This window comes from Physella acuta, unplaced genomic scaffold (genome assembly GCF_028476545.2).
Source record: "Physella acuta isolate Inbredline_101_S28 unplaced genomic scaffold, ASM2847654v3 ptg000639l, whole genome shotgun sequence".
Classification (NCBI taxonomy): Eukaryota; Metazoa; Mollusca; class Gastropoda; family Physidae; genus Physella; species Physella acuta.
In genome coordinates this window covers 167867-182763 of record NW_026732158.1, presented here as the reverse complement: position 1 = coordinate 182763, position 14897 = coordinate 167867, and the positions used below count along the sequence as shown (strand labels likewise).

General features: G+C 42.4%; 1 protein-coding gene across 1 annotated transcript in view; it reads right to left on the bottom strand.

The window, feature by feature from the left end:
• The window catches only part of LOC131948326 (adenomatous polyposis coli homolog), a 41731-nt gene extending 27626 nt beyond the window's left edge, over positions 1–14105 (bottom strand). The window contains exon 1 of the mRNA XM_059309902.1: positions 13718–14105. Coding sequence (XP_059165885.1) covers positions 13718–14039 — 322 coding nt within the window. The 5' untranslated portion in view covers positions 14040–14105. The remainder of the gene's footprint in view (positions 1–13717) is intronic.
• Positions 14106–14897: the final 792 nt, after the last annotated feature.

Below are 14897 nucleotides of genomic sequence, written 5' to 3'. Positions count from 1 at the left end.
TAAGTGTCATTGATTAAACATATTCAATCAAATCAGGGAGATAAAGTGGATTATGTGTAGTCCAGGGTTTCAATGTGAGTAGGGTTATATGAAATATCAAGGGGGGGGGGGGGGGGTTCTTCTTTGTTTTAAATTGTATATTGGGTGGGGATTATGTACAATCCATTTCAGGGGTTGTGTCCAGACCAGGGGGGTTATATCAGGGGGGTTATGTCTAAGGAGATAATATCCAACACCCCACCCCCACCCCACCCCACCCCCGCAGGTCAAGTAGAGTTGCTGTGATTCCATCCACCATCAATGAGACACTTGCATGTGTCTATGGTGGTAATACCCAAAGTCTATGCTGCAGGTCAAGTAGAGTCGCTGTGATTCAATCCACCATCGATGAGACACTTGTGTGTGTCTATGGTGGTGATACCCAAAGTGTATGCTGCAGGTCAAGTAGAGTTGCTGTGACTCCATCCACCATCTGCCACTGCCACCAGATGCCTTAAATCACTGAGACACTTGCGTGTGTCTATGGTGGTGATACCCAAAGTCTATGCCGCAGGTCAAGTAGAGTTGCTGTGACTCCATCCACCATCTGCCACTGGCACCAGATGCCTTAAATCACTGAGACACTTGCGTGTGTCAACAGGCCCAGTAGGGGAGATAAACAGTCTACCACGGCCACGGTGCCAGCCTACTGGCACAAGACGGTGCCGCTAGTTAAGAGAGTTACGTCCCTTCTGTCAGAAGACAGGTAGAAGATAGAGCGGGAGTGCAGGTAATGCATAACGTAATAGGCAAGGCTATAAATAGATCGCGTGAGCGGGGGTGTCAGCTGACAGATCTATGGAAGGGGGTGGAGAGGGGGGTGGAGGGGGGTAACTTTCCATAAGGAGATGCAAGTTTCACTAACGTTTGAATGGGAACTGGGGAGGGGGTGGAGATAAGGGGGAAGGGGGGGGGGGGGCAAGAGTAGATACGCGCGCCCGTGGAAAGGGCAGGTGCACAGTTCCAGATGAAAGCCAGTTTGTTTTGTTGCAAGAGAAGAAGGAAACAAACATTCGATCGGACGAACAGTCGTAGTGGGGACGATGGGGATAACTCTGGAAAGACGGCAAATGGGAGATAACTCAAGTCAGATGGTATTTGTTGAAGGACACGCTAGATACAGTCCACGTTGAGATAAGGAGAAATTACGATCTAGTCGGTTTTTTTTTTTTTTAAATAACTAGATTCTATTTTTTACGTTTAGCATCTGCTTTGTTTATTTATATTTGCTTGAGATTACGTACCCACTAAATCAAGATCTAGTCTAAATGTTACGCGTATATTAATTGTCGATATAAAGTAACAACTTTAAATATTGAATTAGCCTTCCATTTTGTTGTAGAAGGCGAAGATAATTTATGGTCGATGTTGCGTGTTACTTTACTACAGCACATTCTAGTGGTACTTTCCTAAAGCACACAGAAGTGTTATATTACTACAGAACTTTGTAATTTTACACTACTACAGCACATTGCAGTTGTACTTTATAGCACATTGTAATGTTACTTGAATGAAGCACACTGTAATGGTAATTTACTACAGTACATTGCAGTTGTACTTTACTAAAGCACATTGAAATGGTACTTTAGTGCAGCGCATTGAAATGGTACTTTATTACAACACATTGTAATGGTACTTTAGTGAAGCACACTGTAATGGTACTTTAGTGCAGCACACTGTAGTTGTACTTTACTAAAGCACATGTAATGCTACTTTACTGCAGCATATTGTAATGTTACTTCACTACAGCACATAGTTAAGTAATTAGAACAGAAAAAAAAATAGCAGCCTTCGATTGCACGTACGTGTTTTTTTTCCTTTGCTTTTTCCCCGCACTTTGTTTATTTTTTTCTGCACGCGTTAATTTTCAATACTGCCGACGGGGGAGGGCATGTTGAAATTTTGCCAAAGTAAAGCAGGGATTAGCAGACAGATGAGAAACGTTCAACCGAAGCAGTTGGGGTGATGTAAGGGTACAAGAAAACAGCGAGGGGCAAGTCGATACTACAAGGGACGTTAGTTGTTTTAGCGGCCGTTAGAGATGGGGGGGGGGGGGGGGGGGGGGGGGGGGTAGAGTGGACAAGGGGAGATAATGGTAGAAAATGTGGTGGTACAAGGGGAGGTAATAGTTGAAAATGTGGAGATACAGGGGGAGGTGATGGTAAAAAATGTGTTGATACTAGGGGAGGTAATGGTACAAAATGTGGAGTAGGTAGTTTTGTGGTACAAGGGGGGGGGGTGGAACAAAATTATAAGGGTGGGAGGGGGTGGGGTCAATAGCAGAAAAGAGAGAGATAACGTGGTAGAGGAGGGTAATATCGTGATAATAGTATTCGCCTTTTTAATAAAAATCAAAGTCCGATATTTTAAATCCATTGTATCCTGAGTATGTGGCAATTAATACAAAAAAGAAAATAATAGATCGTGTATTGTTTTTACCACAGTGACATTAATTAACAACGTCAAATTTAGGATGTGATTTTTTAAGACAGGGATATATTTTTCTTCAATCTTTTTAAAAAGGAAAAAATTATGTACACAAATCAATGTAGACCGGTCCATGTACACAACACAGTAATAGCCGAAGACCGAACACCAGCGGGCAATGCCGTAAGAACGACCTCAGTGGGCTAATTCCCAATCTGGGACTGTCCCGATCTATCAAGCCCATCGCTCTCGAGAGGTCCTTTCACTGGGCCGTACGTCTGGTTGTTTGCTCCATCGGGTCCGTCTCCGCGCAGGTTTCTAGGGCACTTGAGGGGGTGGGGCGAGACGTGCTCAGCATGCCATCACACTGGACAACTACAGTAGATCACGTCGCACTCCGAAGTTTAGGATCATGCCACATGTCTTTAAAATCACGTCACACACCCAATCTTGAGATCACGTCATACACCCAACCTTGAGATCACGTCATACACCCAACCTTGAGATCACGTCACGCACCCAACATTGAGATCACGTCACACACCCAACCTTGAGATCACGTCACGCACCCAACATTGAGATCACGTCATACACCCAACCTTGAGATCACGTCACACACCCAACCTTGAGATCACGTCATACACCCAACCTTAAGATCACGTCACACACCCAACCTTGAGATCACGTCACGCACCCAACCTTGAGATCACGTCACACACCCAACCTTGAGATCACGTCACACACCCAACCTTGAGATCACGTCATACACCCAACCTTAAGATCACGTCACGCACCCAACATTGAGATCACGTCACACACCCAACCTTGAGATCACGTCACACCCCCGACCTTAAGATCACGTCACACACCCAACCTTGAGATCACGTCACACACCCAACCTTGAGATCACGTCACACACCCAACCTTGAGATCACGTCATACACCCAACCTTGAGATCACGTCATACACCCAACCTTGAGATCACGTCACACACCCCGACCTTAAGATCACGTCACACACAACCTTGAGATCACGTCACACACCCAACCTTGAGATCACGTCACACACCCAACCTTGAGATCACGTCCACAGATCTCTAGCTTAAAACGCCAGCTTACAACAGACCCTCTAGCTGAATAGAAAAACGACCAACAGACCTCTCTCTTTGACTAGAAAATTAACAACCACAGTGGTCACGTTCGACAACACAAACACAGCTACCACCACAAACACAGCTACCACCACAAACAAACAACTGGCTACCACCGCTCCCCGGTCATGTTTATTTTTAGCTTCCGGTTTCTTGAGCCGCGGTTTTCCCTGAGGTTCGCGGCATAATATGATGACGTCATTCCCGGAATAGCAAAAACAGAACTTCGTGCTCAACACAAGCACCCCTCATCTCCCCCTGAACATGCATGGTTAATAGATTTTTTTAAACCGATCAAGGCACAGCTATGGGTATACTACCATGCATATGAACTCACTGGGTCACTCTTAAAGATATGTGCATCATAAATTATATAATTAAAAAAGCCTTCATATACATGTATATTTGTATATTTGATTATTACTTCTTCATAAATGTCGAAATGTGTTTGTTGCATCAAGGTATACAATAAAGCGGGAGTAACTCTCCTAAACTTTCTCGTAGATTCGACTTTAACAGCGGTGAATAAGCGTTAGGAGGGAAGTTTCAGTGGAATAGAGCAACAGTAAAAGTTGGGTTGGTTTGTGAAAAATTAACTATTTTTATCAAGAACACATGTACGCAGAGACGAAAATTTGTTAGGAAATTACTTTATGAGAATGTAATATAATTTGCAAAATCAAATTTTTTTTTTATAAACCGGAAATAGAGTACAGTACCACTTCCTTTTACCGAATATCGCTGAAAAGTTGAAAGGAAATAAGAGTACAGTATCACTTCTTGTTATCAAAGAATACTACGAGTAGGATCTAATACTTATAAATGAAAGTTACTCCACCTAAATGAAACGGTACTCAAATTATCGCGTTAACACACACACACACACACACACACATAAACAAACATACATACATACAGACAGATAAGATTGCTTAAAATTGCTAGGTTTCCGGACTCAGGAAGGTGTAAAACGTCAAGATTTGTCAAAATTCCCGCCTATTACCTGTTAACCATAAAGCAAAACTCACATTATGATTTACCGCGCCCAGAAGAAAATCATAAACTGCTGTAAAAAGACAGCGAAACACGCCCAACCTTGGTAGAGTCTGATAAGGTTTCATACAGACTCCTGTGGGGTAGGCTGCATGTGTGATTTTAAACACGGGGTTTGATAACACCCGGCAATACACGTACTACAATAATACAACATATACTCTAATGATGTTTTTAAATAATACATATATTCCAAGGATGCAAGTTTTCCAATAATACATACATTCGGATAATATTAAAAGTAAGATTCCCTTTCAAAACTGACGGTCTATAGGGCAAGTGAAGTAGAGTTCACTTGTTTCTGTGACCACGGTATATGAAAAGATATGCCCAGCCGCCTTTACTTTCCCTAACTTTCTCGAACGCCAGACTTACGGGTTAGCAGTCCAACTCTCTACCGCTAGACCACTCAATCATACGTTTTCCAATTATACATATAATCCAAGAATATAAGTTTACCTATCTATTCCTACAACAAATAGAACTACGACTTGCGATCAAATATCGAACACTAAACTAATCCATACAAAATGTAGCTCTAATAACATGCATACAAAAAGGTGCCACAATAAGCATAGTAAATTGAACCCTAATATAACAAGCAAACAAAAAGTCCTTATAAGCATACGAAATTGAACCATAAAAAACAAGGATACAAAAAGGAGCCCATTTAAGCATACTAAATTGAGACTTATTACCAAGCATACAAAATCGAGCACATATAAAGAACTTATACAAAAAGCTTAATGAAGAATCACCCAGCCTTCAAATAATAAATACCCCGACAATCAATACGCATACAACACAACACCCCCAAACATACACAACAACCACACCACGCAGATCAATAACGAAAGCTCTAGATTGGATTTTCTTTGAATGTTTTAACTTACACACAACCCAGGGTGCTTAAGGTAACGGCAAGGAGAAAACGGACTCCGGCGGATTAAACAGAAACGATGTCAGATAACTCCTCGTTCATTAATTATTTAGACACGGCCAGGCCATCGATCGGCCGGAGAATATCACGTGACTTCACAAAGGTCCGTGGGAAATTGAAACCAGGCAGCTGGGTCTAAATAGCTCCAGTCACATATAGGTGGGTATGTGGTTGGGGCGAAACCTGAGGTCAGTTGGTCGCCATAACAACGGTTATACAGGACTAAAACCAGGCAGCTAGGTCTAAATAGCTCCAGTCAGATATAGGTGGGTATGTGGTTGGGGCGAAACCTGAGGTCAGTTGGTCGCCATAACAACGGCTGTACAGGACTAAAACCAGGCAGCTAGGTCTAAATAGCTCCAGTCAGATATAGGTGGGTATGTGGTTAGGGCGAAACCTGAGGTCAGTTGGTCGCCATAACAACGGCTGTACAGGACTAAAACCAGGCAGCTAGGTCTAAATAGCTCCAGTCAGATATAGGTGGGTATGTGGTTGGGGCGAAACCTGAGGTCAGTTGGTCGCCATAACAACGGTTATACAGGACTAAAGATGTAGCTCGTTTGTAGTTTAATGGAATGTCAAGCTATTATGTTAAAGTCGGGTGTAGGAAAATAGCCGACGACTAGAAGACCGACAAAGCCAAAGAACTGACACATAAAACCTTAACATACATATAGCTGTTATTCAGTGGATCATAGGGTACTAATTATACCAAAGACCGACAGGCGAAAGGCCGATGTAGAAAAACAGCCGTCGCGAAAATTATCTCAAGTTCCATTCTCCAGAACTGTTCTGCAATTTTTTTTTTTTAAATAGCGGTTTCTTTTTATTTTTTAACACAAATACCCCGGACTTAATAAAATTCAAATTCATTTAGGAATCTCCACACAAATTTTGGGTGTGTTTCATACTCCTGTTTTCAGTCCTACAACGAGATCCCACCTATGCACCACTTAAGATCCTCCCCCCCCATACACACACACACTCCTGCCATGGTACCTGATAAGAAACCGGCGGCTTAATAACCAATTAAGATAACAGGAGTGAGGTCATTATATCTCAACCCTCAATTCATCAACCTATCATCGGCGAGATAGATTCTACAGCTTTCTCGTGTTGGAGTGAAGGTGATCCATCTCTGGGAAAACCTTCAGTTGTTGTTTTTTAATACTCTACCGTGCTAGGTTAGTGATGTTCATGCTAATCTATTAGTGGTAGAATTTCACAAATGTAGATAGCTGTAGTAAAAACATATCCATATTCTGGAAATACGGCGCATTTCCGAATTTTGACGGCTTTTCCAACTTTCCAGCCGATTTGGATTTACAGCTCGATATTTTCCAGTAAAAAATTTTCGGTTACATAAATTTAAAAAACGAATGAAGCAATCGGTTGAAGGGGGGTATTTTATTTTAAAATGTTGCCGTTTCGTAAAGAAATGTACACGAACTGAGTCAATTATCTTAGTTAACTCGAAAATGTAGTTGGAATAATTTCACTACCGGTAACTTTTCTCAGCTTCCGTTGTTAACTACTCCCTATATGCCTTTACCGATGTTTTTCTTATTTCAAATTAGAAGGCGTAGTAGCTACTTTCTACAGCTTCATATTTCTATAGTCAAATTTAGATACGTACGTTAAAAATAGCAAGCGTCGTCTAGGTCTCACGGTGGGGTTCAATGCACGCAGATTCAAGAATCGATCACATATCGATCATGTATCGATAAAGTATGTTCTTGTGAGGCAAGATGTGACTTGCTTTTTTTTTTTCTGAGCTGTGTCCGTGTGAACATTTATAACAAAAACATAGCCCTACAACAAGGCATCTGCCGAAGTTATTGTCAAAATGTTAGAGTTGTGTGTTTGTTTCATGCAATGGAGTGAACCGCCTCACGCCGTATCATGAGCGCTTAAATTGACGATGAGTCAACGAGAAGTGAAGTTCATGACAGATTTCAGTGAACGAAAATAACGCGCAGTTTTATGTTGTACCAGAGAGCCAGATATTCACTTGCTGGTGTGTGCTATATATCAATAGACACCGGAAATATAGGAAACAATTTCTGATTTAACAGAACTCTACCCCTGTTTACGTATAATTGTAATTTGTAATCAGAAATGAATTGGTGAGGCTAAATAGACGCATATATGTATTATTGGATGACAATGGAACTACAATACAAGACCATATCTATAATTAGCTGGCTATATGAGCAACACAGAAGCCTAGGTCTATAATTAGCTGGCGATAAAGTCGTCTATAAAAAAACCAACTCTATAATTAGCTGTTAATGCAATCCCCCATCGACGCCCACTACTATGATAAGCTAGCTTTGAAAGCCTCCGTAGAAGCCCACGTTTAGGATTAACTGACAAAAGAAACCCCCAATCGAAGCCCACTTCGGTGATAAGCTGGCTTTAAAAGCCTCCATGAAGCCCATGCAAGTAATTAGCTGGCTATATAAATTCAAAATCCCCAAAACGCCTACGTCTATGATTAGCTAGCTATATAAATTCAACATCCCCAAAACGCCTACGATTAGCTGACCATGAAAGCCTCCATAGAACTCCTCGTGCATCCGATCTACTCTCACAGCAACCTTCCTCGTGAACAGCATAGTATTCCATTACAAAAAAGTGGGTTGGTGTTTTTTTACTTTCTCGTATATACGTAGTATAGAGAAAGTATTGTAATCGTGCAAAAAAAAAAAAATCGAGATTTTTACAAATCTCGACGTTTTACACCTCACTGATACGGAAAAACATAATTTTGCAATCTTGTCCGTATGTCTGTGTGTGTGTGTGTCTGTCCGTGTGTGTGTCTGTCCGTGTGTAAACACGATAACTTGAGTACCGTTACAGCTAGGTTGATGACATTTCATATATAAGTATTGTATCAAAATCGTAGATCCGTATCAACTTTTGAGCGATTTCCGATAACCGGAAGTGGTACTTTTCCTACTTTGAATTTTTCAAAAGCCTATAACTTGAGTACTATTTCAGATAGATAAATGAAATTTCACATGTAAGTAAAAGATCTAATTCTCTACCTTCTGTTAAATTTTGAGTAATTTCTGTTGACCGGAAGTAGTAATTTACGCTACTTCCGATTTCTCAAAAAACTAATGTAAATTTTAAAAGTACTAATAATATTGCGCACTATTATGCGCTTTTTTATTTCGCGTTCACTTGGTGTGCAATTAATTTGTCTACGAGATTTTATTCTATTTTTAAAACTTTAAGTATTTAAAATGGATTAAAAATCATGTCTATAGCCCGAGTTCCCATCCCCTGTTATTTTATATAAAAATATTCGAGAAAGTTTAGGGGAGATCACTCCCGGTTTATTTTTCAAGTGTTTTAAAAAAATATCTATTTTTAGCTCGGATTAGTTTCAGGAGGAAATATACGAGCAGTATAAAATATTTTAGAAATGTAACGAGGTTTAAAAAAAAAAAAACGACCCAAAATGCAAGTCTGGCGCCAACACGGCATCAGCGTTCCATCCTCGGGGCCACTAATGGGTTCGTTAAAACTCTGCCTTCATTATTCAAACTTTGCGGGGAGACAACCGGCTTCCGGTTAAGAAGAAAGACAAGGTAATCGGCGCTGAAAGGCTCAAGTGCTGGGGGTTTGAAACTAAAATGGGATGTTTACAGCAGGTGGTGGTGTTTTTTAACTAGGTGTTAGTGGGGGGGGGGGGGGGGGTTAGTGCCTGGAGTCAGGTCCTGTACACGTGTATGTGAAGATTGACACGTGATCAGGTGCGCACGGAAAATATGAGCAGGTTGTACGACGTTCGTTAGGTAATAAGAGCTGGTAGCGTTGTCGTGGTAGAAGAACTCAAGTACCCAGTTTACAAGTTACATTGGCTTTGGGAAGTAAGGGGGATGATGTGGCTGAACGGTAGAGCGCTTGGCTGCTAACCCGAAAAGTCTTGAGTTCGGGTCCCGGGCTCAAGTCTGTAGGACTTTTCTGATGGGTACCTGCCTTACGTGTATGGAAACATTTGGCTGGGCATAGTGCTGTCCACACTATCTTCGAGGCTTCGAGCCAGTGAAATAGATGAGCTCTACTTCATCATCCCTGAATGTATTTAGCACGAACGGAAAATGTGAAGTAGAGTAGGCTGTAACCTGTTTATACCTCGAGATCTGTGTTTGTGTGGTTAGGATTAGGATTAGGATATAGAACAGATCGTGAGAGGGAACACTCTTAACATATCCCAAACATAAACAAGATTAATAGAGTCACTATACTAACATAGAAATCTGCCTGCCACATAGAGTTAACTTTTGGGTAGGTGCAGTAGAGTAGAGACATCTGTATCTCTAGCCAAAGCATCTAAGGTTGTGGCTGGGGAGGACACAGAACCGATCGAAGGATGAGGGAAACTTGCTACTGATCTTAAATTAAACATAAATAGAGCGAATAGTTCCATCCTGCTCTCGCAGAAGACTATCCTATCACAAGCAAAATTCACTCGAGGCATTATTGCATACTTCTACTCGGTTAATTACGATTCAAAGATTCCTATTGCAGAACATTAATTAACAACAAGGGGTCGGCGTGGTCGAGTCGTTAAAAGCTCATGGTGGCTAAAACGAAAAGTCTCGAGTTCGAACCCTCTGGCAGATGAGGCTCGTTAGCTGGGGACAGCCACTCTTCTAGGAGAGGCAACTCCAAAATCAAACAAATGCTACCTTGTAGTTTGTTCTTAGTTGGGCAAAGGCTATGGAACCAAATCCAAAACGAAAAGCAGGCTGAAATCGGAGGCAATGGCCTCAATAGCGCATAACTATTTGACACGTATACTTAATTGTGTTGGAGGGGATCCCTTCCAACATTAAAATTAAGAACGAAGAAGAAGAAGAATTAACAACAATACAATGAAGATTTAAACACAATCGATTTACTTAGTAAATAATGTTTAATTAAGAAACAACTAACTACTTGTATTTTGAATGACCCACACCTTAGAATAAAAAACAAAGAAGATTTCCTCATAAAAAAGATCTTACTCTCTCTTCTTATAACCAACAATATGGCCACTGACGTACCCTTGCTGATTTCTATTCTTCGCTGTATCAGATAAGGCGAAGAGCACCAGCCCCTAGGTATCGCCAGACACGGGTCTATCCGTCCAATCACGCCACACAGGTGGGGGAGTGGGGGGGATGACATTACCGATGGACTTCACAGGGTGAGATTAAACACCAGGCGTCAGGCGGTACTCACGCCCCACAGGTGGGGGAGTGGGGGGATGACATTACCGATGGACTTCACAGGGTGAGATTAAACACCAAGCGTCAGGCGGTACTCACGCCCCACAGGTGGGGGAGTGTGGGGGGTGACATTACCGATGGACTTCACAGGGTGAGATTAAACACCAGGCGTCAGGCGGTACTCACGCCACACAGGTGGGGGAGTGGGGGGGATGACATTACCGATGGACTTCACAGGGTGAGATTAAACACCAGGCGTCAGGCGGTACTCACGCCACACAGGTGGGAGAGGGGGGGGATGACATTACCGATGGACTTCACAGGGTGAGATTAAACACAAGGCGTCAGGCGGTACTCACGCCACACAGGCGGGGGATTGGGGGGGATGACATTACCGATGGACTTCACAGGGTGAGATTAAACACCAGGCGTCAGGCGGTACTCACGCCCCATAGGTGGGGGGAGGGGGGATGACATTACCGATGGACTTCACAGGGGGAGATGAAACACCAGGCGTCAGGCGGTACTCACGCCACACAGGTGGGAGAGGGGGGGGATGACATTACCGATGGACTTCACAGGGTGAGATTAAACACCAGGCGTCAGGCGGTACTCACGCCCAGGGTCAAGGTGTGAACGCCCACGCACCAGGTTCTCACCTGGACACACCTGGGACCAATCTTATCTTTACCCTGCCTGGCTGGGTTCTTTCAAGTCTGACCCTTACCATGCTGTATACAGGATATCTAATCTCTCTCATTACAATGTATTAGGAAAATGAATTCCTATCGCTGATCGTGCTGTATCAAGGATATATAATGGAACCTTTCTAATATTTACTTGACAGTATACTATTATCCTTTTTTTTCACTTATCGATCAGACTCATTATCTTTTGCCTTCGCTCAATAGATTTTATCAAATAATAAGTGAGCTTAATCCCTGTATATATATATATGGCTACAGGACATTACCCCCCTGGATATTTCCCCCCCCGGACATTTCCCCCCCGTATTTACCCCCCCGGAGCAATTACCCCCCTGTCAATTACCCACCCGGGGAATTACCCCCCCCCCCCCCCCCCTCAAGTTAAAATCCTAACTCTAAGTAGAATTTTATACCTATATACTACTTTAATCCAAACCTTAAGAAAAAGACCTAAACCTCAGCATCCACCATAGCCTCAAACTTCACACAAAACCAAAACTAAAGCTAGACACAACCCTAACCCTAACACTAGCTCTAACCCTAACCCTAGCCCTAACCCTAATCTTAACCCTAACCCTAACCCTAGCCCTAGCCCTAATCCTAATCCTAACCCTAGCCCTAGCCCTAACCCTAACCCTAGCACTAAAACCTAACCCTAACCCTAACCCTAACCCTAGCCCTAACCCTTACCCTAACCCTAACCCTTACCCTTACCCTTACCCTAGCCCTAACCCTAAACCTAGCCCTAGCCCTAACCCCAATCCTAACCCTAAACCTAGCCCTAACCCTAACCCTGTCCGGGGGGTAATGTCCTACTGGGCGGGGGGTAATTGACAGGGGGGTAGTTGACAGGGGGGGGTAATTACTCTGGGGGGTAATGTCGGGGGGGAAATATCCGGGGGGTAATTGACAGGGGGGAAATGCCCTGTTCCCATATATATATATATATATATATATATATATATATATATATATATATATATATATATATATATATATATATATATATATAATGACCCGCCAATTGATCAAAGACGACAAGTATCAACAATACAATATACATTTTTTACATGCTGAATCGAAAGGTGACACAAAAACAACAACGGAAAAACCCTAACAAAACGGATAAACCCGAAACTTTTTACTTTGCTACCGGCGGTGTAGACTATCCAGTCCCCGATGTTTACCATGGCACAGTATTCGCCTGTGTCGTTAACTGTCTGTGGGCTAATCAAGCGAAAACACCTGGCAAATCAACACGTAGGTCGCTCGCCCGGACATCGACGCCATAGACTAACAATGTCAAAACGTTCACATTATCCTTCTCGCGGCTTACCCGTGTTTAAAATGTCACATGGGGATGGTTTTGGTGTATTAAGGAATATTAATTGTAATCTAGCCAGAGGCGTAGCGACCCTTCCCGGCGCCCGGGTACAAACTTTCAATTTGGCGCCCCATTCGGGAGCAAATTTTCAATTTGCACCCCCCTCAACTTTTTGATTTGCACCCCACACCCCCTGAAACTTTCGATTTGCACCCCTCCCCCCTAAAACTGCAAAAAATGCAGCTAAATTGACATTTTAATTTGTTATTACAACCCATTTTGGCGCCCCCTAAGGTTGGCGCCCGGGGACATATGTCCCCCCCTGCCCCCCCCCCCCCCCCCCCCCCATCACTACGCCTCTGAATCTAGCATACCTGCGGCGAATAATCTTAACTTGTTTAACCCCATCCAATTATACCCGGGCTGTGAATCTCAAAGTTTTTTTTTAGCGAAGAAAAGCTTTTGATTTTATTTACATACTGACATACCTTAACAACCGCATTAAAAGTTGTGTTAATGTTTAAGTTTCTAAAGTGTTCCTTACAAAATTTTCCATCATGTGAAATGGTAACTTTCGACTTCTTTTTTTTTTTTTTTTTCTTTTTTTTTTTTTACTAGTGAAGTTGCATTCTGCCATCTTTATTAACGAATCTTAGCTGTATGTGTACATCCAAGTTGCCTTCTTTCAAGCTAATTAGTATTTTCTTTTCCCAACACAACATACCAAAATACAGAAATTACTTCCTACTACATAAAAATACTGGTACTTTTTGTTTACAAAGTACTAGCGCGGTACGTGTTTTAGTACAACAAACAAGGAACTACTCATCACAACAACAATATGATACTCACTCTTTTGTAAATCCTTCTCCTGAACCGAGTCCTCCTTCTCTGAAATCTCCTCCTTCACCCTCTCCTCCTTGCTATCATCCTCCTCTTCCGTATCATCCGGGTTGATCTGCGCGCTGATCTTGTTTCTCTCCTCTTCATCGATCTCCAAGCTCCGGTTATCAAAATCGTCGTCCTCGTCGTACTCTTTGCTGCACTCGGAGGGCGTCCGGCTCAACAGGTCTTCGTCGTCGGCGGTCTCGCTGTCGTCGTCGTCATCGTCGGCGCTGCCGTTGGTCTGTAGCACTAGCGAGAGTGGCTTTGGTTCGGCGAGCCAGTAGGACATTATAGCGAGGCGGCTGGGAACTTCATCGAGGGGAAGTGGCCCAGCTAGGTGCGCATTGTCTTTTGGGAGGTCAATCAGCTCTGGATAGACACTCGTCGTCTAGAGGGAGACGAATCAGCTCCGGTTAGACAAAAATCGTCTAGAGGGAGACGAATCAGCTCTGGTTAGACATTTATTGTCTTGAGGGAAACGAATCAGCTCCGGCTAGACAAAATCGTCTAGAGGGAAATGAATCAGCTCTGGATAGGCACGATAGTCTAGAGTGAAGCGAACCAGCTGTCTAGACGCAAGTCGTCCTCAGCATAGCGTCCTTGCCACAAAGGCTATCGAATCCAAAACCATCATCACGACTCCACTGGTCAAGTAACTTAATCTCCACAAATATCAATATCATCACACAAGCAATAGTTCTGTTCACCTGATTTTCACTCGAATATCACAACTATTCACATGTTTCATGTTCCAACTAAAACAGCAAATCACAGATCATTAAAGATACGCTAAAATCTAAACTGTGCGTTTCTATTGAAACACAGACACGCAATACATTGAAAATCACAATACCGCGCACCAAATGAACCAGGTACGTAAAGTGACCATCTTGTCCAACACACAAAAAAGTAAAATTAGCAAGGGTGGCTAACTCCCAATGTATTTGGGAGGGGGGGGGAATCTTTAAATGTACTAATTTCTATTAAACAGATGCTCTTTTAAAATATAACACGATTGGCCTATTTCAATAGTGGTAATATCTTGAACGTATGCTCAAGATTAAATAACAATGCGGTTATGTAATGTATATATATATATATATATATATATATATATATATATATATATATATATATATATATATAT